The sequence below is a fragment of the Aphis gossypii genome, chromosome 3, assembly GCF_020184175.1.
Source record: "Aphis gossypii isolate Hap1 chromosome 3, ASM2018417v2, whole genome shotgun sequence".
Taxonomy (NCBI): Eukaryota; Metazoa; Arthropoda; class Insecta; order Hemiptera; family Aphididae; genus Aphis; species Aphis gossypii.
The window spans coordinates 40335916-40363565 of record NC_065532.1 but is presented as its reverse complement, the minus strand read 5'-3'; the positions used below and the strand labels follow the sequence as shown (position 1 = coordinate 40363565).

Genomic DNA, 27650 nt, shown 5'->3' with positions numbered 1-27650 from the left:
AAAAAAGTACAATAAGCATAATGTATGTTTTTTTATTAAATTAAGTACAATAGCTTGAGTGTCTTGAGAAAAGAAATCATTCAGTGAAGGTACTTAGACAAAATTAAAATTAAGTAATGAAAAAACTTATAACAATTTACAGATTATCAACTCGTCATGTACGGCCACTCTATAGGATCATACATCCATCTTGGTGAGTTGCTCATGCCTTCCAATCTGTTCCTCCTCTTAGCTCTTCTCTATCTCCCCACCTCATTCCTGGTCTTCCAATGTATTATTTTCCTGTTGGGTTTTTCTTCAATAGTGTAAAAATAATGGATTTTGATTTCTCCAAAGGTGCCCTGCCTATTGTGGTCTCTTATTTTTGACTGCTTCAACAATTTGTTGTTATTGATTCTAAGGAGTGATTCTAACTCCTCATTTTTTCTAATCCTTCCATCATTGATTATACCATACTTCACAGATTCAAAAATGCTTTTCAGGATTTTTCTTTCAAAAGTGAGGAGTTAGCTATCGTCAGTTTGACGGATTGCCCAGGTCTCTACTCCATATGTAACTATTAGTCTATTAATCTCATCAGGATAGGTTAACAAAACATAGGAACGTTGAGTATGAGCTTAATAGGTATACGTTTAATATTGGGCATAGCCAGCATTCAAATTTTAAATTCCGAAGTAGAGACTATCAAATAGCCATCTCTACACTTTTAAATAATAGTAATAATTTAATTTATTGTACGTATTAATGTATAATAACCCATCTTATAGCTAAATCTTAAATCATAGTAATTAAATTGTTTCAACTCCTGCTTCTGCTACTCCTGTAATCTTCAATATACTTCCCTTAAGAATAATTGATAGTGTACTGTATAATATTATTATTTCAGTCATTTAATAAATCTTGTACTACCTATACGTTGCTAAATTATGTTAAATTTTGTTAGTTAATGAATGCGGGCTTAAGTTTCTAGGACCTATGATATAAGATAATTTGTACTGATTCATTAACTCGATTCTTAAGACTGGTTTTTAAAAAGTGAGAATAGCTTGCCAACTGGCAACTGGTCCTTAACTAGATAAGATTAGGTACCTAAAGTAATTCTATTTGATATGGTTATACATTTTTCCATTATACCTATGAAGTGTATAAAATGCGTTAAAAAAGGGTTATGCCCGGTACTAACAACTTAACTTTAAACAATTTCAAAATATTATCCGGAATTAACATTCAAGTAGGTATTTATGTATTTTTTTTATTGAATCAATACAAATATTTAATTTAACAACTAGTGTCTTCGAAAAACAATTTATCTATTTGTAATGGATTTAATATCTGTGACTAGTGTGATTTTTCGAAAAATGAATGTTTTAATTATTTATATCATCTAAATGAACGTTTTAAACATTAATTATTTATCTTAAAATTATTTTATTAATAATTGCTTTTATAACTATATTAAATTTTTTATGTTTCAAAAATGTAATATGTCTGTGAATATTTTCTAAAATTTATTGTTTTATTATGTATAATAGGTGACATACCAAGTCTGGATTGTACATTTCGCAATTTGTACCTACAGACTACAGTGATTTTTGTACATATTTCGAATAATTGTACAATATTGCTGTCTGTACATGACTGCTAAGGTACATTATTTATTTGATTTTCATCACCAATAAAAAATGTTGATTATTATTTTGTATTGACAAATAAATTGTTATTACTCTTATCATTATTTTCTTAAACGCATGTTTTTACTTTTTTATTGGTTATAAGGATATAATAATAATGTTTTTGAACAATTATTGATTCGGATATGCAGTAGGTACTCGTGTGTACAACAAATAGAATAGGTACAATTATTGTAGTTAATAGGTATAGCCATAATTGACCGTTAATCCATATAATATAAAACAAATATAGAATAAATATTTTTTGGATATACTGCAGCAGTAAAAGCCGTTTATTATTATTTATTAGGAATACGGATAATTGATATAATCATATTATTAAAAAAAAATCGACGAACCGGCCGGTTTATTAAAACATTGAAAATCAGTCGGATTGCTGAAAAACACATCAGTTATTTAAAACAAATATCTAACAGTTACAGCCAAGGTAACTAACTACTAGATACTACTACGGTAAGTACTACATAATCTTATCTTTATACACCGATACTGATTTTCACTAGTCCAACTAATTTCGTTTTTTAATTCTGAGCAGAGCTATGAATGTATTGATTTTATAATGGTGTGTGTTTTTTTTGTGTCTGTGTACACGAGAACGTGTTGAAATATGCTTCGATTTTAAACTTCAGTAGTGTTTCCGGTTCGAAAGTGAATCTAGTTGGTGCATTGAAGAGGTCGTTTTTTTAAATTCCCAATAGTTTTCAAAAGCACCGGGAAAAACCAAAAAAAATTAAGGAAAAGCGGGAATTTTTACGCAAAACCAGTTTTCGACCATATAGATTTTTTTATATGTTTGTAATTCAAAAAATAATCACTGTAAATACTTGAAATGTTCACCAAATTTTTATGTTAGTGTTATCTATGTATACAATTAAATTTACAAAAAATTTTGATTTTTTTTGAGATATTTATAGACAACTGAAATTTTAAATTTTCCTGAAAATTTTTTTTTGAAGTGTCGATAAAAAAATTATAAATCAATAGTCACAGTTTTTTTTTTTTATAAGCGTTTATAGTTCAAATTTTTACGAAATCGAAAACGCGAAAATTTGCTAGTTATTTTGAAGTTGAAAAATCATAAAATTTTTTGTGTTTATAACTAAGGATTAAAAATACTACATTAAGTTTTCCTTCAAGTAGCTATAGAGAAAATTCGAAGCATCATTATTAGAAAAATTTTAAGTGCGTTTGAATTTTAAATATTTGCTATTATTCAAAAAGTATAAGTCGTAAATACTTGAAAATTTTACCAGTTATTAAGATTGACATGATTTAATTTTCAAAATATTTTGACTTTTTTTGAGCTATTTATAGACAACTGAAATTTTCAATTTTTCTGAAAATTTTTTTTGAAGTGTCGATAAAGTTTTTTGGCCCTATAAAAATACTTGAAAATTTAATATAAAGTTTCTCATAAGTTACTCTTATACTGATTTAAAAATTATAAGAATACATATGCACAGTTTTTTTTTATTAGCATTTGAAGTTCAAATATTGACAAAAATTCGTCAAAATCATGAATATTTGCAAATTATTTTGTAGGTATAATTCATAAAAAGTTTTGCGTAAGTAGCTAAGAGTTAAAAATTAAGTAAAAGATTTTTCATAAGTTTACCTTATAATAACTATAAAAGAACTTAAATTTTTGTGTATTCAGGTCATTAAAACAAACCACCTTTTTCACCAACCACTGGAAATTATATCTTAGGCTGATAAATATCATCTTTGTTCAGAATCGTTTTTCGTATTCAATGAGAACTATCATTGGATTCAAATTTAACGCTCTTATAATATATTATAATAGTGATCCACACGGCACCTAAAGTACAGCAGAGCGGTACCCACTTACCCGCTTTTTTTTAATTATACATTTTGTTTCGTAGTAATTAAAAACAATCAGTTAATTGATATCTCAATTCAAAAGTGTTCCTAATAAAGGACTTTTACTATAGTTATATTATTTTAAATTTGAAAAATGGATTTTTCTTACAGTTAATATGTATTGAAATATACAATCTTTTTTATTATTCATAAATAAATATATATTAAATTTTATATTACAGCAAAGAAGGCCGAAAAATAAATTCACTCGTATATATAAGTGGGTCGTGGGCAGTACAGGTACTGTGTGTAGCGCCGCAACTTGTTACATAATAGCATGATTGATTTATTACACTACACAGTTATAAACACACACACACACTTCTGATTTCAAAAACCGAATAATTATTATGTACAATACACTTAATTTTATAAATATTATTTAATAATTTATTTTATTCACTTCGCGCACTCTAGCATATTATAATACATATTAGTATGGTCGGTGTTTTATTATATTGTTGTTTAAATTATAGAATTAATAAATTATTTTAGGTATATACAGTAAAACCTCTCTATAACGGAAAAAATTGTTGGTCCCAAGCGATTCCGTGATAGATAGGTTTTACTATTTACTGTATAACGCATAGGTACGTACATATTTGTATTAGGTATACATGAATGTACTACTGAATAGTGCTTATATGTTTAAAATAAAAGTATATTTAATTCAAACTTTGCTCTTTCAATTAAAATAGAATAATAAAAAATATAAACTATAGTTAATTATTATTATTTTATTTAAGCGAGAACAAAATGCACCTACCTAATATTTATATAGATAACAATTTATATTATAAAATTACAACAAACTCGTAGTTGTATGAATATTAATTATTTCATATAATATACCTAATAAAAGAACAGGTTATACGTATTCGTCGGTATAGATATAACATCATAGTAATAATTTATGAACGTGATAGTGTCGTACAAAACATCATTGTGCCCGTACATGCAATTATATTAATCGAATAAAAGATTAACCACACCAACCAATAGTGACGGAACGCTAACAAACGCGTAGGTACTTACTTAATGCTGTATAATATTATTTTAATTGTAGTTTACATCACGCAGGCTACTGCAGACGAACGTTATTTGATCAATTGATGTATATTTTATAATTACGCGATGAGTATAATATCGATAATAAAAAAAAAATGCCAAAAAAATGAATTGACCGATGATGAGATCAAATTTTTTGTAAAAAGTACAGTGGACGGATGTATAGACCAATGTCAAATCGGTAAAGTAAACTATTAACGTTTTTGAAAATATAGTGCTACATAAATTTCAGGTCATTGTAAAAAAAATATTTTAACTATATTTTTTTAAGGTTTTTTCTTTTTTGAAAAACAACGTACGTTTTTAATTTTTATATTCCAAAGAAAAATATTATTCAGAGTAGTTTAAGGCATTTTTGCTCCTCAAAATTGATCTTTTCGATTATCATGTTTTAATGATGAACAGTAAATAGTATTTTTATTTGTTTAATCGATTAACCTTAAATTTTGATTTTATTTCTCTGATTGCCTTAATATTCTCAAAATTAATTGCCAACAATTAGCTTTAAAACATTTTTAATGTTCAAATCTCTTTTTTGAAGAACTAAAGTTGAAAAAAATATACACATTAATACATTATATGTATCAGAGAATTGATCAATACTATATCATCAACTTTTCTCATTAAACTGGTAAATTGTAACCGTTTATTGAAATCATTTAACTTCTATATAATAAAAAAAAATGTTGTCTACATTATTGTATATTGATATAGTCAGATTTTTAATTGTTTTATTTTTTTTTATTTTGAAAGCTTAGAAAAAACAAAACAGTCAGTTGCAGTTACTTACTTCATTGTATGTACTTATAGGATATTTGATTCAAAAATTAAATTACCTAAAACATATTAACTCCTCATTATCTTCCTTGCTCGAACTTGCTCTCAGAAAGACGCTATTCTTATTTCAAGTCAAATGGATCAACTTAAATGGTATACTCTTTTTTACGTTTTCTTAGTAGTACCTAAACACATTTTCAATATTGGGCTGAATAGGTACTTTGTGTCAAGTTTTTCACCAAATATAAATAGGAGTTGTACTATTTGTATTGAAAACACACAACATTGTTTGAAAAATAAAGTGTGAGTGTGCTTATGACCGCACGACTGAAGTGAAACTTCTTTCGCTCTATCTATATGTAATATGTATATATATGAATGTGTGTGTGCAATACTGCAATATATACATGTATGCACATATACATATATTAATTTCCTACAAATATTTAAATTTATCTTATGTTTTCATTAGTAAATTAATATTTTTGCTTTTTTTTGAGCTTTCATGACTTTTAGCAACATACTTCATTGATAAGTGTGCTTTTTTCAATGAAACTTAGTTCCGACGCAGCACGCTCGGGAATGTCCTCTCCCTTGTTCGCTAATTTATACAACAGCTGTATCAGATTCGTCCATCCTATTTCATTGGCGCTAAGAGTCATGAAAGCTGTTGGTCTGCCATTCTGTCGAATCATTGCGAAAAGATCTTTCTTTCTTTTACCCGAAAATAAATAATATATATATATATATATATTATTTTTTAAATAATAAAAAATTGTTACTATGGTTACGCCTGATCACACTTTTCGTAACGCGTTCGTCAGCTTACTCCCCAAGCCAAGCGCGCGTAAAGAAGTTTCTCTTCAAAAATTTAAATTTTACTCACATGCGTTAGAAAGTTTAAAATAATAATTAAAGTAAAATGTCAAAGTTCTAGAGCATAATATATTAGCAAATTACCAGTCGTCACTATAAATAATTATGTGTCACACATAACATTACTGAGCATCATTTGGTGTTAATAATGAAGACTGAAGTAGTATGATAATATTTTACAGCCGATTTTGTGGTGGTAGTTCATTTATTTATCATCTAAACTTGTTCAGCTCTAAAAGTATAAACATAAACTTCAATTTTGAAAAAGAATACCTTACAAATGATTGATAAGCCTATATAAATTATAAATATATAATACACCAAGTAAGAATATCATATAATATGAGAATTGAGAGATCAACCTTTTTTATCCTACACAATTAGTTTTGGTTGTTGGTAGTAATATTTTTAGACGCCTAGGTGCAATAAACCTCATTAGTGGCGCAACTTGATAATAAGGTGCTCATGTTAAAATTTCGGGACCGGGGCCCTTACCTATGCTAATATAAATGAAAAACAGTTATATCTTATTTTGACTCTAAAAAATATTGTTTTCTCACATGTCATAGTTAATAATTATCAGTTAAATTAATTTTTTTGAGATAATCATTCTGCATTCATAAAAATTAACTCTTCTTGTTTTTGCGGCAACAAAGTCATTAATAATTTTGTTTGTATCCAATTCAGTTGCCGTGCCTTTTTCGATGTTTAATAAACTGATGTTAGAGAACGATATTAGCCAATCGTAGGTAATTTTTTATTTAAATTTTGAGAAAGATCTCTCTGCTGATGCAACTGTTACGGGCAAGGCCGCCCGCAGAAATTTTTCTCGGGGGGGCCAGCGAAAAAACAATACACTTATCATAAATTCTGTTTTTTATTTTTTTTATATTTAAACAAATTATCCTAAAGAGCGGGGGGCCGTGGCCCCCCCTGCCCCCCCCCCCCTTGCGGGCGGCCTTGGTTACGGGCAAGGTTAAATAAATAAGACATGCACTTAATTCACCACTGTATGTAGTGCTAAAATCATTTTCTTAAATAAATATGGCGATATATCTCTATAAAAATTATTTTCTCACATATTAAGTACTTGTAATTCGAATTTTTCTCTAAATTCAAAAGAGTAAAGACGTTATTATTTATTATATTAAAACAAATATAATGTAATGCGTGTATATAATGTTAAAGATTATAGTAGGAATATCGAATATGAGATTTAATCTATGGCCCCCTGTGAATTACACTGCACTCAACACTCCCGATAATTGCGCCACTGGACTTCATATACAATATACAATATTATGAAATAGGTAATCATTAAGTATTTATTTCCGCAGGAGCGATGTTAATGGCCTTGTATTTAAACGACTTGACTAATGATGAAATCTCTAATATGACCACGGCCATGGCGAATTCGGGCACAACACTCAAGTTTAGATCGTCCGCAATCATCGTGGACAAACACAGCACTGGAGGCGTTGGCGATAAAGTCTCGATACCGCTCGTACCTGCACTGAGCGCCGTGCAAGAAGACTTCATCATACCTATGGTGTCGGGCAGGGGACTCGAATTTACCGGTGGCACGTTAGACAAGCTCGAGAGTATTCCTGGTTAGAACAGTAGCTTAAAATATATTATAAAGAATATTATCATTGTTTAAACAAAGCCGTTTTTTATAGATAATAATGATAATACATCACATCACAATAATATACTAATAACTACATACATCGTTTTAGGATATTCAGCGTTTAGTTTCGACGACCAACAACTGTTGGCCATTGGTAATAATTTCGGATGTTTTATCGTTGGCTCAGATGATTTATCGCCGGCTGATTCTATTCTTTACAAAGCTCGAGATGTCACTGCTACGGTCGACAATTCTGGATTAATTATAGGTACTTTTGCCTTTATACAGTATATAGTATATACATATTCTATAGAAAAAAAATGTTTGACTTTATACGTTTTTTCTCTGTTTCAATAGCATCTATAATATCTAAAAAAGCAGCTGCTGGTATTAAATATTTAATACTTGATTTAAAAGTCGGAACCGCAAGTTTTTTCCAGTCAATCGACGAAGCTAAAACTTTTGGAAAGCAATTTGTAAGCTATTCAATAATTTAACAAATAATATTATCTAATATTCATTAATCGAATATATTATAAGTTAACAATGATTTATACAATTCTTACTTGCAATTTTTATTGAAATGCATTTATATAGTTTATATATTTAATAATATAGCAATATAGTGTTAATTGTGATAGATATTAGTAACTTCTGTGTTTAAAAGAAATGGAAATCGGAGACAACGATTTTATATCTATCCAATACCAACTGCACAATATACAGGAATTTAGACGTTTTAAAATATCGTTTTCGATCTGATGATGCGACATTAAAAAAACTTTCTTTGTTTTGTAGTCTATTTGAAATCGATTTACACTTAAAGTTTATAAAAAAATGCAATGACAAATTAAAAGGGAAAGTCGATTTCAAATAAATGATTTATCTATGAAAAAGGTTAAGGGACTGCAGTCACTGTACAAAAAGATATTATTTACTATTAAGACATAATATAATCACTAGGAACTGACAAAATTATATAGGCTTAAGTTAAGATATTTTAGAAAAATAATTGTTGACTTTGCAGGACATAAAATATCTTAATTCCATATTTCCATATGATATGTGTCTATATTTACATAATATGATGTAATTTATGATATGTTATACCTAGGTTATAGTGGCTAAATTGATGGGTATTGAGTGCCGAGTGTTGATGACTAGAATGTCAGCTCCAATTGGTAATTATATTGGCAATTCTTTGGAAATATTAGAATCCATAAATTGTTTAAAAGGAAAAGGGCCAAGTGATTTACAAACTCTTCTCGAACTAATTGGTATATAAATATATATATATATATATATATATATTATTTGCTTAATACTAATGCATTATAATAATATAATTTAATAGGTGGAAATCTATTAGAAATGACTCATAAAGTAAGTTCGGTTAATGAAGGTCGTAAGCGGATGGCCGAGTCGTTAACTAACGGAACAGCTTTAGAAAAGTTTAAACAAATGTTAATAGAATTGAAAGTCAACGAGTGGATAGCAGATGAATTATGTTATGGTAATACAACTGCCATTTTACCAATGGCCAAATATGAAATCGAAATAAAACCTCTAACTTCAGGTAAATACAATTGAGTGTTTTAAATTTTGTAATGTATACTTGTATTGATACAACGAAGTCCAAAACAATTGTCCGGTTTAATAATAAGTTTATACTTACCGTTATAGGTTACGTGAATGATATAGATGGTATGACTATTGCTAAAGTTTGTAACAAATTGGGTGCTGGAAGACAATTTTCTAATCAAGAAATCGATCCAGCGGTCGGTATTCGTTTACTTGTAAAAAAAGGCGATCACGTGGAAATTGATACTGTTTGTATGATTTTGTATCACAATGAGATTGATTTAAATGAATCACATTTGATTTCATTACAAAAATCGATTGAAATAGTAAATGAAATTGTAGAACCGGAAGATATTTTGCTAGGAGTAATTGATTGTAATCAATAGTTGTCATAATAATTTTTAATTCCAAATTTTGTTTAGGGTTTAATTATAATATCAATATCTATTTTTATATTTGATTGAAAAATATGAATTATTATTATAAATTTTGTTAATGCTTTTTTAATAATTATCAATATTTAATCAATAAAATTACTGAAACATTGAACTATTAAAACTTATAAAAATTAAATTTATTAAATTACTTAAGACATTAGGATCGGTTTATAACACCAGCATAGTATAATGAATATTTTATACTGGAAAAACGCGTACAATTATTATGTATTTATGATTAAAATAAAAGCAATAATATTTTGTCTAAGCATCAACAATTAATAAATTACAAACGCTAGTAAAATTATTAAAAAATAGATCACAATTATTGTATCATATCATGCAATGTTTACCATGAACATTATTAATCTTAATTTTGTATAAACGTGAGTTCACCACAGAATAATAAAACAAAATTACTATCGTAGTTCTTTTTTCAGTTTATCTATAACTCGTATATTTTTAATTAAATTAAACGGGGGAAAACATAGAAGTATATTAAAGAGAATAAAAATATTTTATTTTCGGGTTAAAATAATGTTATGTTTTATGGCAATTTTTTTTTTTTTTAAGAAGAAAATATTTCCTATATGTATTATACACAAATAATGAACAACTTTGTTGTCAAAAGAAATATAATACTCGAACGATTGAATTAAGGGAACTTACAGTGACACTATTTCAGAAGTTAGTCATTTAAAATTCAAAAATACTTGATTACGTACTCTATCCAGTGAGAAAACGTTTCACATGCCGATAAAAATCGGTTCTTTGCATATCGGCAATATAACTGAGGGTAAGCGCAGAATTGGCACATTCTCAGGTTGAGCTGCAGAGTAGGTAACTACTACTTAGACTGTCTACACTACCCAAGTCATCCAACGTTTTTTTTTCATGTTGTTTTATTTAAGTATATAAAATAGTTTTTTAATTAACTTTAAATGCTTTTAACATATATTGTATACCTATCTTTATATTTTTTATATTTTTAAGTAACTATTATACAATAACAACTTATGCAAAACTTGCAAGTTGTATAGGTATTACTTTTAAGCTATTTGATCCATCGAAAATTGTTATCAATGTTGATTGAAATAAAACTGTATAAAATCATTATGTATCTATAAATAACTTAATTATTTTGAAAATATTCTAAGGTTAAATTGGTATTTTGAATTATTCAAAAAAGCAAAATAAATTTTGTTAAACACTGGTTTCGCGTAAAATTTCCCGTTTTTTCTTGATTTTTATCAGTTATTTTTAAAATCACTGAGTGAATATAATTAATCCTCTAAAGTCTAAAACATCAATTAAATCTAATTTTTAACCAGAAACCTTCCTCAAAGTGAAAAATTGAAGCGTTTTTACAATTCTATAGAATAACGAATAAAATAAAAAAACACATCATTGTAAAATCAATACATGTATCGTTCAGAATCTATTAATCTAATATCAACAATCTGAATAATATGCATCATTATTGTATATATTATACTAAAAACTGGGTTGAAATATTTTCATAGAGATTTGAATAAAACGGTATTCTCTGTAGACAATTAAAAAAAAAAAATAAGAAGTGAACAGATAAGGTTACGATTATAGTGAATTATTCTTATTATTCTTATTTAGAAGTTATTGAATAACAAAATAACGAATTTAAAATCTATGAATATGAAATATTGACCAGTACGTGGTCAATCATAATTTTGCCCTTTAATGATTTATTTTATTAACATTCTATAGTCATTAGGTAATTATCTCAAAATAAAATGAACTGATATTACATAATTATAATTTTAAGTTTGGATATTTAATACGTACCTATACAAACACGGCTGAATTATAAGCTGCAATTGTATTCATTCATTTTTGATCAAAGTACATTAGTACCAAGAAGTTCGATTAGATGGATAATATAATAAAATATAAAATAAAATAAAAACATTAATTTTTTCAATAGATTTATATTTTTAACAAAGATTTATAGGTAATTTAAATGTATTTAAATATTTAACAACGTACTGTAAAATATAATAATAATAATAATAAAAAAAAACATTATTATATCTATTGCATTGTTTGTCCGCGGAGGGACTTAATGGCTTATAATATATATATATTTATAAATATTATATTATATTTAACATAATATCACATTTTTTCTATATTTTTCTTAACGCAGTAAGTAATAAGCGCTTATAAATTACTACAATTATATAACAATTAACATGTTATTACAGAGGTATATTAATACTATATAGGTACATTTAAAGGTACTACATTAAATATTCAATAGATATTGATCCCCAATTTTTCGACTTTGACTAGTTGATTTTTACATTTAAAATGTTGTTAAGACACTATGCACTACCTATGTGTGCAGACTTAATTTATATCAAATAAATAATTATGTAAACTAATTAATAACAAGATTTAATTTTACATACATTATAATATATAGTTATATATTATAAATATCTATAATAAGTACACAACGTTAATGTATACGCACCTATAGTGAATGATTATCTCGAGGACTCCTCAACAATGAGCAGTTGATTAATTAATATATTATTATAATTTAGTAGGAAACATTAGATACCAAAATAATATATTTCCAAATTTTAAAATATTAAATTTGTTTTAAATGTATTATATAATACCTAATATAATATAAGAGACCTAATTTAAATAGAAACATTCTCTAAAGCAAATCATTAGTATATATTATCAAAGTACCCTTATATAGTGAATTATTTACTCTATTTTTTATTTTAAAATTAAATTAGATAAAAAGTTTTTAAATAAAATTTAACTATTGGTGTTAAATAAGTAATAACAATAATTCAAGATCTGAGCATTTGCGTTTGATTGGTCTTAATACCCTACTTAGTACATAGTGGCATGGGCGCCCATTGGGGAGGGAAAGATAGGGCACTTGCCCCCCCCCCCTGAATAAAAAAATATTAAAAACGTGTAGCTCAATAAATATTACCATAATATTATTATTATTTTTATTACCTTACATTTGAGAATTTTTTTTATTTTGACTCCCCTTAAAATGTTACTTATGAGCGCCCATGCATAATGGAAGTCAAAAATTTTAAAATTTTATAAATATTTTATATAATAGTGTTTCATGCACTAATAAGATAGCATATAATTAATGCAATTATTGCAATTTAAAACCTACCGGAAAAGAATTTAAATTTTATGTGCACACTTAAAAAAAAACTTATAAAAATATATCTACAATTGTTGAAGAATTCATGCTATCAAATTACAAATACCTCCATTAGTTGATAATACACTATTAAATGATTTGAATTATTTCTAAGAATAGGTACGTCATATACGTCTTATAGCATAATGGTAAAAACTGAAAAGTAAATTAGTTAAGTCTTTTAAAGAGTTAGCCCTTCAATTTAAGAAAAAATATCTGAGCTAGGGAAGCACAGACTAAAAGATGTTCAATCCTATACATAGGATAATTCAAAAACTGAAACACCATTTAGATCTGAGTGAGCAGTTGTTCCCTAGGTAATTTAGGTAATCCTAAAAAATTGTCTTTAGCATAAACAGTACTTCTACAAATATGTATTTTAGGACGGTAATCTTGAGCAGATTGTGCGACAAATATATTAGTTGATTCTTGTAATTTTCTTGTAGATTGTACTGACTTAAGTTCTTCTTTTTCACAACTTAACTAAATTAAAAGCAAAAAAATCAATTTATTAGCCAATTATCTTTTATAGGAACATAATTATTACTATTTCTAAAATTCAGTACCTACCTAATACCTATACAGTATACATATTATATTTAATATTCAGTAAGTATTGACATTATCAATTATGTAATACATGTGCATAAATTTATTTATTTTCATTAATAATATAATAATAAAGTTATATAAATAATACCTTGGTTTTAAAGGGATTTGAACATCCCATCATTTTCTGTAAAATATGCCTTTTGTTTTTGTGTTTCCTTTTACGTAATTCTCGAAGTAAAACTGAGTACTCGCCTTTCAACTGATTTACATGTCTTAATCCATCATCGTTATAAACACCTAGTTCTTTAGCCATTTGTAGTTGTAACTGAATATCTTTCATTTTCCCTATAAGCTAATATAAATATTATTTATTTTAATTATCATTAATAGAAATAAGGCGTATTTTTATTTCAACATTTACCCCTTCGATATCTATTGACGATAAATCTTTAAAATTATTTGTTATTAAAATATTGCTCTTTAAATCTTTCGGTATTCTCCTATATCTCAATAGTTCGTACATCTGGTCAATTTGACGTTTTATGTTGAGCAATAAAGTTTCACCAAACCCTTCACCAATCGCACTGTCTGCACTAACACTAATAAATATATCATCAGTGTATGTAAATACTGAAACTGAAACACCAATGGTCTGTTGAGACGGCAGTACAGAGTAAACTGTTTTTAATGGAGATCCTTTGATTATAATTCTTGACCTTGGGCCAGATACCCAACTAAACTGTAGACAGGCCTTAAAAAGAATAATGTAGGTATAGGTTTTTAATTTGTATATTTATGTAGCACACTACACATTCGTAGTATCGTTATAGTTAAATATTATATTTTTACCAAATTGTCTGTGAGTCCAGATAACAATGTTCTGGTCCCCGAAGAATGGAGTGGCATTAATAAAGAAACTATTGCTGGTAATAAAGCTTGATCTGATCGATACATATTTTGCATTGCTTTCTTAGTAAACCATAATCTTGGTATGGCACCTTCAATACCTATTGGTAAACGAATGAGAACTGGTGACGAGTGGTCAGTCTTTCCAGTTTGAACAGGGTAAACAATCTATAAAGACAAAAAATAATTAGTTTTAAATAATAAATTATTATGTATAATTTTTGAAAATATTGCATTACATTCATATTGTCCAATTGCTGTAGTCCAATAACTTTCATCATGACATGCAACGATCCGGCAATAGCTGACAAAACCACATAACTGTTTGGAGTTTTAGTCACTTGATTAATTCGGTTTACTTTGGATAGAGCACCTTGAAAACAAGACCAACTAATATTATAATTTAACGATAGTGGATCCGGAGACACTATATTGTCATCATTGATTGGGGTAATCATTTTCCATAATATTTCTGCAGGTCCAGTCATTATAGTTCTTGCTACACTTGTCCAATATCGAATTTTTGTTGGATTCTGAAATACCATTATCTATATTTTAATCCAATCACTATAAAGCTAATAGGTACATTAAGTTTTTACTTCTGAAGTATGGTAGTATGGTTTTGTATCTGACAAACAAGTGCACAGTAATTTAGCCAAAGATATCCAATCTGCTAGACACCGATGAGCCAGAAATACCATCACTGCATCTCGTTTTCCCGGCATCACTTCATCACGTTGAGACAATAAATGCAATTCCCAAGGTGGTTTGTCTATTGACAGACCTCCAGAAACTAATTCCCCAATATATCTCTAAAAATTTAATGTTAAAAAAATTCATAAATTATATACACGCGGAAGAGTTTTTTTAATACAAAAAAGGAATATTGTTTAGGAAATATTTAATTTATTTATTTTAATTATGTTTTTTTAAAAGACTTTCGAAAATCCAATTATAGGTAAACTGCATTAAATAATAATAATAATAATTAATAAACTATAGAAACCGCGCGTGACTCGCAGCTCAAAAAAAACAAATTACTAAAGTCATATAGACGATAAGTATTATAATGAATATAAATGTATAATGACGTAGACCTACCTAAAATCAGGGGCGTCATTTCAATTTTTTTTTGGTATGCATAAATATTGAGCAGGCCACTATTTATTTTTTTTCTTGACATATTATTTGACATTATTAATATATAATAGTAGTATATAATAATAATGATTAAAACAATTAAAATATAGTAAAATGACATAATACAATCAGTAAGCAGTGCAAAAGCTATAAATGTCTAAATTTAATACAAATTGAAACTTCAACAGTCAAATTAAATAAAAATAATTAACAATATAAATCAATACAATAGATATACATAGAATAAATCAGTAAAATTTGTGATTACTAGTAATAATCATACAACGGTTGTTTTGTGATTATAAAGACGTGATCAATCAATCAATTATCAACTGTCATAAAATTTACATATTAATTTATTATTTTAATAAAATTATATAAATATCATTTTTATTTTTTTTTTTGTGGTGTGGCCGAGCGGGCCATGTGCATGTGCCTTGTGGATCAAAAATTACAGTTTAGAATTTTAGGTACGCAAATGTATACTCTGCGTAGGTACCGCAAATGACGCCCCTGCCTAAAATCTACATATTGTATTAATACATATTTTACTACCAAATATTAAAACCATAAAATATTAAAATATGTACTACCTGAAGCTCGTGTTTTTCCATTGTACTTTCACAGGATTTGAACACATGTTGGTTAATATCGAATGAATTACGATCAGACATCCAACAATACGAATTTCCAAATAGATTTGTCAAGACTACCGGTTTTTCAGTTAATCGTGGGCACTGCGGTAATACTTTTTTAACGACAAGCTGTTGTAAAAATTGTAATTCCATTTCGTTATCAAGAATGAAAATTGCGAACACGGTAGAATGACGCCAAGAACCACCCAACCAACGAATTTCGTCGTTTGTCATTACATTTCCTAAAACTTGTAATAAAAAATTAAGTAGGTACATATATTTGCTAGTACAAAAAGTTTAATTATACGGGTATACATAAACAATGTCATAATAATTAATAAATAAATTTATTATAATTTTACAGATAATAATTCAGAAATGAACTAAATTCAATAAATACATATGCAGCTAACGATGAATGAATAATTATCTAATAATAATTGTTAAATCTGATTAATTTTAAATTCTGAACGGAGTGATAATTGTATTAATTTTACAATGGGTGTGTATGTTTTTATTGTTTTGCATCACTTCTAAGTTCTAAGAGCAGTAAAAATTGCTTGAACTTTTACCCCAGATTTTGACAAAATTGATTTTGTTTTTATATTATATAACTTAAAAACAAACAACCCAAGATACTTGAAAATTTAACCATGTATCTCATATCTTAATTATAGCATTTTCTAAACATATAATATCATTTTCAAAATATTTTGTCTCTTTTTGACCTATTTATAAATATTTTAAATTTTAAATTTTTTAAATTTTTTTTTCTACAAATGTGGACAAATAAATTTAAATTGATCGAAAAGCATTAAAATTGAATCCGATAGGTAGACCATAAAAAATATTCTTATAGTTCTTATATTTAAAATACCTAGGTTATATACTAATTATAGTCATAATTAATTTCGACTATAGTTAATTTAACCTATTGTATTATTAATAACAAAATAAATACTTAATATCAAAAAATATAACATGAAATATATGATATAGGTTGATAAACCGCTTCTAATGATAATATATATCATTGAGTTTAAATTTAATATATTCATCATAGTTTGTGCGATGACCCACTCAACATCTATCCTATCTATCCAGCACAACGGCACCCAATTACCCACATTAATATATTATAAGCTGCGTGATGAATATAATGATTTCACAATGAAGTATCTTTACATATACACGTTAAGCTGCAAAAAAAAATCGTTTGATTATCTACTAAAGGTGGTCTTGGATAGAAAATTAGATCTAATTAGTACTTTAGAGAAATTCTTGATATTTTACAATTACAAAAATAAAACGAACTACCGAAGATGTTCGACATTTTCTCCAAATGTTTAGTTAAATAGTTCATATTGAAATTTAAGTTCAAATATAAACGAAATTAAATATACATAAATTACGAATAAAAATATTTTATTGTTTTGTTATATTTTAAAAACATTGTTTGTATAGAGACATATAACACCTTTACGTATATATAATATATATAATTATATTATATATAAACATATAATAATGATACTTCCAAGTGTAATGTTTCGGCAAACATTAATGCAACCTACTGAATTAGTAATAGTAAAATAAATTACTTTACGTTTTTTGTTTATCTTATAGTACCTATAATACCGATCACAAAAAAATAATAATAGGAAATAAACTTATAGTGATATACACTGATAGACCACCTCCACTCAGCATCGTTTTTTTTTTTTATATATATAATGATACGAGTATGTCATTGAATTTAAATTTAACATATTATCTCGATGTATGTTAAAAAATTTAAAAATTATAATAATATTTTATCGTTCTGAAATAAAATGCCTGTTACATTACTTCACTAAAATATTCACTAAATATAAAGTTATAATTATTATAACCTATAGGTACATATACTAACATTACTAACTATATTTTAAATAAATACTGAAATTCTACATATTGTATTAATATATGTGCTTTAAGTATCCTTATTTTACTGAACTAAGAGTTAGAATAACCTGCATAGGTAAAATATTATAAATATATAAATATTATATATATATATATTATATTATATATAAATAGCTATAGCCTATAATACACACTTTCACGTTATTTATTTTAAAATATACATCATCGTTAAAAGAAAAATTCTTAAAATTAAATAAAATATATATTAAAATTAAAAAGAAATTCTGATGTATATATTATAAATTACTTATTCCAAATTCATTATAAGTCTTAGAGAGTTTATAATCTATAACAGTGTTTCTCAACTTGTGTATTATGGGCTATGGCGACACAATATTAAAATATTTCATACTTTACGATACACAATAAACAAATAAGAATAATGGGTAATACTCAACTTTAATTTGTAATGTAAAATATTTAAAATATGTCGATAACAGATAACTTATTTTTAATAATTATAAAATGTATATAAAATTTATATTAATTTTTGTAAATTGTACAAACAATTTAAAAATATTTTTCGTCATTTCAAACACTTCGCGACAAAGATGGACTTATTAGTGACACGCTGGTTCAGCAACATTGCTCTATATTATATATTTATAATTTATATAGTTACATACCTCCTAGACAAGCAATTCTATGAGCCAAAGATACGATCCATTTGAACACAAGAGTGATTGGTATGATAAGGAATAATAATACAACTATCGGAAAGCTGATAGTGAAATTGATAGTTTTCATAATACTTGCTGTAATCAGTCTCCATATTTTAGAATATCTTTTAAACGATATTCTTATAGGACTTTGTTTCTGTCTACTACCGCGTCGTAATTGATAGTACATATGGGTAGTAAATCAAACTTCCCTGAAAATGAAAATATAAATGGAAAAATATTAATAATTTGTATATAATGAAAAAAAATCCCACACACAAAAAATAAGATTTACTTAATAATTTCGATGTATTTTATTATTTATTTGTACATAGAATATTACTTTGTTAAAAATAATAATATTATAAAATGGTATTATTGTACGCTATAATAACTGTGAAAGTATATACACTTAAAACAACATAATAATTACTATATAGTCATGGTTATAGTAAAGTTTATAATATTTGTTAAAAATAGTTAGTAATTTACTACTAATAGTTTTATTTCTGATAGGACACTTAAGTTAAACCCTAAACCTTGATACACTTCTGTCACGTTGGTTTGTGTGTATGCATATGTGTGCATGTGCATACGAAAGTGAGTCATAAATGAAGTTTTACTTTTACTATTTTACTAATCACATTTATTTTAAATTTTAATCTTTTTTTTCACAATTTATTATGAGTCTATGAATATAATTATTATTCAATAATAAAATAATAGTTATACTCACAAATTCGCAGTAGATACACGCATTAATACGATACGTCGATACATTATGTATCCGTATTCCGTGCCCTTATACACAAACTATACCTACGTCCTACATCACAGAATCTTAGGTTTAATATTTTAATTTAAAACAAAAATGTATGTATTTACTATTTTATTATATCTTTGTTGTTGCATGAATATACAAATATCAATTAATCTTTTAAATGATAAAACAAACAATAATTTTTTATACTTGATTTTATATAGGTAAGACCATAAATGCAAATAAATTATAATGGTATACAAAATATTTATGTATAACTATATGAATAATGTTTCTTAAATAATAAAAAAAAATATATTAACTTCAAAGCTATGTAAGTATACCTACATAATAATAATTATGTATACTATATACATATTATATTATTTATGTTATTAATTTTTTATAGATTACATTAACATAAACTTTTGTTTTAAAATTCGTTTTCAAGTGCATAATAATTAGCTAGGAGCAATGTTAGAGAATATTCAATCAATATTAAAATACATATAAGTATAACTTGATATACTTACATACAATCCATGAGATTATCTCTATTAAATTTATAAATGTTACAAATAGATATATATCTATTTCAACAATATTATTATTATAACAGAATAAAAGGATAAATTAAATACCTTACATTTTTACGTGCTAATTTTTTTACAATGCTATTTCTGAAAAATAAATTTTTAAATTGAATGAATATTCTACGTACCTACATATACATCGAATTGATTGTTATCAATACACCTATCTATATTTTCTTATACACACGGCTACACTAGCATACTACACATCACTCAACATATTATAAAGAAGCCCTTCGCAAAATGAAAAGTTGACGTTGTCAGGTAGCTTTTAATATCTCTTATAGTCAATAATGTAATATTGGATATTATGATATTTTACGTTACTATAGTGGTGAATATATGTATGTATTATTCTATTATAATTATATTATGTTAATACATACTAGACTACTAGAGTGTTAAAGCTATTAGTAGATATACACACGCAATCCCATACGAATTAATTATTGGTATAATTGAGTATAATACATTTTTATAAATATTAAATCATACTAAAATTCAAACTCATTATAGATACGAAAAATGTTCATTGAAACTCTATACCTAAAAATATTATAGAAAACGGTTTAATGCGTTATTATGTACTTATTTATTAATGTTTTTTTTTTTTTTTATTTAGATATATTAATTTATCTATTAGTTATTAATATTATTATTATGATATTAATTCTAAATTATAACAAGTGGCTACCTATGATACGACTACGAGATACGAACCACTATACTTTTTACAGAATAAATTAATTTCACTAGACGCTGTTTGAAAGTGTGTTGTAGTCTTGTAGTGTATATTTTAATTGTAACCAGTGTGGATAATATTTTGTATGCAAGTGTTGTCAAATAATCTATTATTTATAAATACTAAAGTATTTATTTTAAAGTCAAGAAATGAGACGAATTATTACTATCGCGACGTAAGTACTAAATAGGTACCTATACTATTCCTTGTAGAATGCTGTTACACTATACTCCCTATTCTTTAAAATATGTTGTAAATTCATTATTCTCTAAAAAATATGAATAAACCAAAAAATATACAAGACAATATTTTGCTCTAATTTATGAAACAAAATATAATTTATAGAATATAGGCTACCGGTTATCATATAAAATAGTAGGTATGATAAAATAAAAAAATTAAATGTAGATTTTATAAAACTATGTAAGTGTACCTACTACTTCAAAATAAAACATACATACAAAAGAAAATTGATAATATTATATGCGTGTCCTTCGTATAGCAAATTACAGCAAAATTAGCAAAATATCTATAGATAGGTACATTTAATGATGTCCACATTCATTAACAGATAACTTTAAATAAAATTTTAAAAAGTTAACACTGTTAACAGTTTACTTCGTAAATATAATGTTTTAGGTATATGGCGTATCTATATTCGTATTCATAATGAGATAAAATATTAATAATACAAAATAGAAGACATTTCTTTCTAAATAGTTACAACAATCGGTGAGTTTAGTTGAATAATACAATTATTACCCAATAAAGTCTACCAGAATAATAAATTTACTAATTATTAATTTATTTAAAACACGTTTTTATTTACCTAAAAACCGTGCTGAACGTTAGATGTTACGAGTAGGTAATAATTTAAATAATTGCTTTACAACCTACATAATATAATCTACATCATGATATATTTTTTGTATTGAATTAATATTACATTAATTTATGTTTTATTGATTTAGACTTTGGTCGAAATATTAGATTAAAAGTCTATTTGCATTCCATATTATTCCAATTCGTGAACCGCGATAATATTATGTTTATAAATACCTAGTTTAAAAATAATACCTACCGAAATTTATTAAATATAAAAACTTTGCGACGTCCGCGATTTTATTATCCAATAAGGGGACCCATAGTATACATTATATATACGTAGGTACTAAACAAACTTAAAGGTTTTTGATTAAAATAATAAAATGACAGCAATTTATTGTTGAGGCATGGCGCGTATAATATAGTTATCGTGCTATCGTGAAAATCTATAAAAAATATTTTGTCAAGCTACGTTATTAAAATTGTTTTTTACGATTTGGTCAATAAATCCATTCGAATCATCGTCATCAATCATCATATTATGTTATGAATTTTCTCATTATCAAATAATCTGCTATTTTATTATTGAACACAATTTATTATTAATTATTTCTCAATATAATAATAACTATAATTGGTGCAAATGTATCTAAAATTTGAATAATTACAGAAATAATATTAACGATCGATACGAGATCTGTGTTCGATAAATAAACATTTCAACTACTATAAGTATATACGATATACCTATATAATAATATAGCAAACTTTCTAATATCATGATATGGCCATATTATTGACAATAACAAGAATAATATATAAGTTGTAGGTATGTAAATATATGTTATTAGTTATTACAGTAATAATATAATATATAATGATTGTTGAAATATTGTGCTGCGGTTGTCGACGGGTGATACACGTTGATACTGCGTGACCTATAAAATCTATGTTGCAGAAAGGGGTGGCTTTTTCGCGGAACTGCGTTCAAGGCAACCCCCGGTCAGCAGCCGATCGTTCTTCCCGCAGTCCCGCGAGCTATTTCATATTAATATTTTTTTAATGTGCCCGGGAAAACAATACTTTAGGGATCGTATTATTATAATAAATATCAGAAATATATTACACGCACATATTACTTTCACGACATTCATTGTATATTATTTTAAATTAAATAAAAATATATTATTTGATCGTAGTAAATACTAAATATACTGCACATAATGTTTTATATAAAATAAAAAACACCGTAACTCTGAACCAATATTGCCTATAATGGATACATTTATTTTCTTATTAGTTATTACCTAAATATTATTGTTAAATAGTACAAATATGTATAAATTAAAATAAACACTATACTGAAATAACTGAGTACTATATTATATTATTATATAATCCTAGTAATCCTACGTATGCATTATTCAGTATTTCTATATTTTAGAGTATTTTCATTTCTTGTTATGTCATTACATGCACCATGGGCGCCCACACAATACGCACACGTTAACACATAGTATACATATTTAAATATATATATATATTTATAATTACTATTTAGGGGTTTATGTATTATTGTTATATTCATGGAAAAATAACATTTATATTTTCGTAAAATTGTTACCCCTTGTCTACAGAAACAGTGAACAGTTAAGTGTAGGATAAGATTTCCGACAACAACGATTCACCGCATGTAAATTTTATTCGTAATCAAATAGTCAATAATCTCGTCGAGAACTTGTGGGAAGTGGTGTATACATATTTACATATTTACAAACCAAATAATAGAGTATTTAAATATTAGTATTTTGACTTTTGACCGAGATATTCATGGAACATATAGAGCACACGAGATTAAATTTACTATACAGACTTAAATAAAGTTGTGTTAAAAAAAAATATAAAGTAGGTCGTGTCTGTGTTTAACACTTTAACTCAACACCATTTTTGAGTGAATCGAATAAACGAAAAAACATATTTTTTTTTAAGTACTGAAATGTATATTATAAATTTATAACATAATGATTGATGGAGGTATACAATATATTATGTAGATACTTCAGTACAAATATAGTTTATCCGTATACATATGAAATGGGTGTGAATAAGACGTGCGATTTTTGATGCATGAATACGGTATAATAATGATACAATATTAAACATATAATATACTATACTGTGTATAAATATAGGTGTAATATGCTTTGGTACATTGTATAAATATTATTTTCCAATAAAACATAGTACTGAGGTATTTTTCATACACATGCGCCACCGATAGCGTGCAATAGAGTAATTCGATAATCAAATGCATATATATTGTGTCGCAAATTGAACGTGTATAATTTTCTCGATTTTTTTTTTCGTTTTTTATCGATTAAACAAACACATTATCTGTGCCCTACAATTGCAAACAAGACAACTCTCGGGTACTATCAGAAAAAAACAAATCTACAAAGTTTACAAAATTATAATTATTTTAACTTTTAACACACACACATCACATGCGCGCGCTTACATACTTAGTTATTTATGAGAAATTTAAAGGTTTGTTTTATAATATTTCTAATTAGCAGAGACTAGTAAGATTTAATAATCATTTAAGTAAAACATATATTAAAACTGTATTATATCATAATTTATATCTGTAGGAAGTTTGTATAGGTATACCGGCTTAAGGGTTCCTATTTATGCATAATTGAAATCATGTAAAGGTTGTGCCGAGAAAAATATAGGAATTATAAAAAAAATTTGAATAAGTAATTTCTGAATTATTTAACTTACTATACATATAATTTATACAATAATTAGTTAAGTATACTTATTAGTTATCACACTCGGACAATTTTTAAAAATATTATAAAATGCTTTTATACATTAATAGGACCTACATTATTAGGTAGGTACCTACCTAAAATAGTATATTATATTAATTATTATAATTTTCAAATAATTACAGTTTTACAGTTCCATAGATATAAATTTATTATATGATATGCTATTATGATTGTCGACCTGTTATATCAAGTTTAATAATTCTAAAAATACTCATACAATTTTGAATTTAAGTATGTAAACATTAAAAAAAACTTTATCTACCTAAAAATGAATGCAAAAAGTAAATGTGGAAATAAAATGTATATCACCACAAACCATAAAAATACTAATTATTTTGAAACACTGTGTTTAATTAAGCGTAAATTTAATATTTCCAAAAATCAAAATAATTTAAATAAATGATAAATTATATTAGAGGGAAAAATAGAAATATTTGATAAATTGCCCTGCAGGATGACGAACTTTCATGTAATAATAATTAAATATACTACTATTTACTATGTCACACTAAAAGTTTCCAATGACTAAAACTGATTTTAAAACAAATGTTTATACCTAATTGGTAAATTTATTATTTTCCGCTCATACGATAAACACACACACACACATATATATACGTATAAGAAGGAAACTCGTATAATAGATTAGGTACCGGTGAGAGGCAATGCTGAAACGAGATCAATATTACTGGGCCAGACGGCTGTGCATGACCCACAAAGGCAGTCCGTCGCTGCAGCGAGTTAATTAATACATAGCTTTTCCTAATGGATGTTTTAGATATTTATATATTTTTTAATTTTGATTTTCCTTTTAACATTATTATTTAATATAAGCAAATATATTATAAATATTTATTTATGTATGTGTGTGTGTAAATATTTGATATATTTCTATTCTATTATTGTTATTATCATCATCATCTAATGCGATCGGTACAGATTTAAAAAGCTTTTTCCTGTATATTATATTGTTTGTATTTTACATAAATATAAATGAAATCGAACCGATTTTATTCTTTTTAAGTAAATAACTTCTATACTTAAATGTAAACATATGTGCAGTCATTTATTACATATAATATACTGTAGTAAAATGCACTCGAAACTCATTACTAGTAAGTATATAGGTAGTAACAATTGTAAAATATAGTAATATGTATATAATTATGCGTAGGTACACTATTAGGTACTCAATATGCCTATATGTTCGCGTTTTATTGTGTATTTTAGCTGTGTTTATAGGTTTGTATAATGTATATATAGATGATATTTACAATATATCTACATAAAAAACATTACGTATTTAAACGCCCTGATGACAATAATAATATAAATTAACCTGAACTCTGTGTCATAAGTATTTGAAAATGATTGGATAAAATAATTTATAATTTTAATTTTTAAGTTACATGACATTTGATTGACATAATAACGTAAATATAACTATTTAATATACACTCAACACACGCATTTAATATATAATAAAATATGTTATAATTATATTGTATCAAATATCCAGCTAACAGGATGGGTACCTAGTATAGGTAAATATATTTGGTTCATAAATATATAACATATTATATGGATATACATAGTAACACTTAAGATTCGACAATAGTACTTATAAACAATAAACATTATATTATATTCTAAACAATACACGCATAATAATATAATATTATATTACTGTAAAAAATACGTGCGTATATTTCAACACGCCAATTAAATTTCGATTCTCGATAATTAGAGGTATATCTAATTATAGCGTTCTACACCATTACACGTGTGAGATGATCTGACCTTTAACAATCAACCCAACATTCAAATAACACTATAGTAGTAATATATATATTTATATATATATATTACACAATAATAAATCATATAATAATCATACCCCCGTCATCGTGTTAATTGCAGCCTGCAATAATGTATAATTGAATAATTGAATATAATATTATTCTAGAACCAAATAAAATATTTTAATATTTTTTACTGCTTGTATAGATAATAGATAATAATTTATAAATAGTTTTGGTAAAAAAAAAAAAAAAGTACCTATACATTTAATAACATAGCATGACTTAATATGTAGGTATTGTAGGTATAACGGATTTCTATAAGACTATAACATATTACTTATTAGTATGTATTATTCAGAGTATACTAATATTCCTATTATACACAGACGTCTCCAATGATCGCACGAAACTCTCGCGTTATTATATTATAAATTATATAGATGGTCAAATACAAAAATACGCTAAGGTTTGGGACCTACTTATGATGAACTTATGAAAATATTCAAGTAAATACTAAACATGTTATTCTAATCATGATCAAAACGATTATTATATAATATAATACTCACGCTAAAGTATAGCCATAATGTGTAGGTATAATTATCATTAAGATTTGTCTAGAAGATATGACATAGGTATTTAAATGAAAATTTTCCAAATACAATATTTTATTTAAGATTAAAATAAAATATTACATCGGAAAGCGTGTGTATATTTTTCCCGCTAAAACCTACGAGTATGTACAACGCTACAATAAAATCGTAATTTAAAACGTATATACATAATATGTAGCTACACTAAGGCAGTTTAATACATAAATAATATATACTATATATTTATATAAATATGTTTTATTATTTAGTGTATAAATAAGTGATTTAACCGAAGATGAAAAACGTGGTATGGTTTTTACCTGCATGTGTGTGCGGCGCGCGCGAACAGCGCAGTTGAACTTTCGCGGTAGCCGACAACCGAACGCGTACTACTTGCCTCGGCGCGTATGAACTTTAATTATGGCCTGTACACGCAACGCGCACAGCGTGTACCAAACGCGGCGACAAAACAAACAA

General features: G+C 26.2%; 2 protein-coding genes across 7 annotated transcripts; one reads left to right on the top strand and one right to left on the bottom strand.

Annotated features, from left to right (window-relative positions):
- The first annotated feature begins 14 nt into the window (after window positions 1-14).
- LOC114121409 (pyrimidine-nucleoside phosphorylase-like) lies at window positions 15-11057 on the top strand. Of its 6 annotated transcripts, XM_050204741.1 has the most exons (9): window positions 53-193; window positions 1533-1646; window positions 1981-2144; window positions 7631-7903; window positions 8033-8191; window positions 8281-8399; window positions 9038-9200; window positions 9278-9499; window positions 9607-11057. In XM_050204741.1, exons 4-9 carry the CDS (start codon window positions 7636-7638, stop codon window positions 9888-9890), a joined length of 1215 nt encoding a protein of 404 aa, XP_050060698.1. In that variant the 5' UTR covers window positions 53-193; window positions 1533-1646; window positions 1981-2144; window positions 7631-7635; the 3' UTR covers window positions 9891-11057. The 6 variants fall into 6 exon arrangements, with proteins under 6 accessions (XP_027839525.1, XP_027839528.1, XP_050060698.1 ...); XM_027983724.2 differs by lacking the exon at window positions 1533-1646 and having other exon boundaries at window positions 15-193; window positions 1981-2118; XM_027983725.2 differs by lacking the exons at window positions 53-193; window positions 1533-1646; window positions 1981-2144 and adding exons at window positions 4445-4595; window positions 4653-4821.
- A 2087-nt stretch (window positions 11058-13144) lies between these two features.
- LOC114121416 (uncharacterized) lies at window positions 13145-27650 on the bottom strand. The gene is made up of 9 exons (XM_027983743.2): window positions 27494-27650; window positions 18989-19233; window positions 16356-16645; window positions 15222-15434; window positions 14862-15155; window positions 14566-14790; window positions 14138-14467; window positions 13865-14068; window positions 13145-13647 (listed from the first exon to the last, which is right to left on the bottom strand). Exons 2-9 carry the CDS (start codon window positions 19209-19211, stop codon window positions 13453-13455), a joined length of 1974 nt encoding a protein of 657 aa, XP_027839544.1. The 5' UTR covers window positions 19212-19233; window positions 27494-27650; the 3' UTR covers window positions 13145-13452.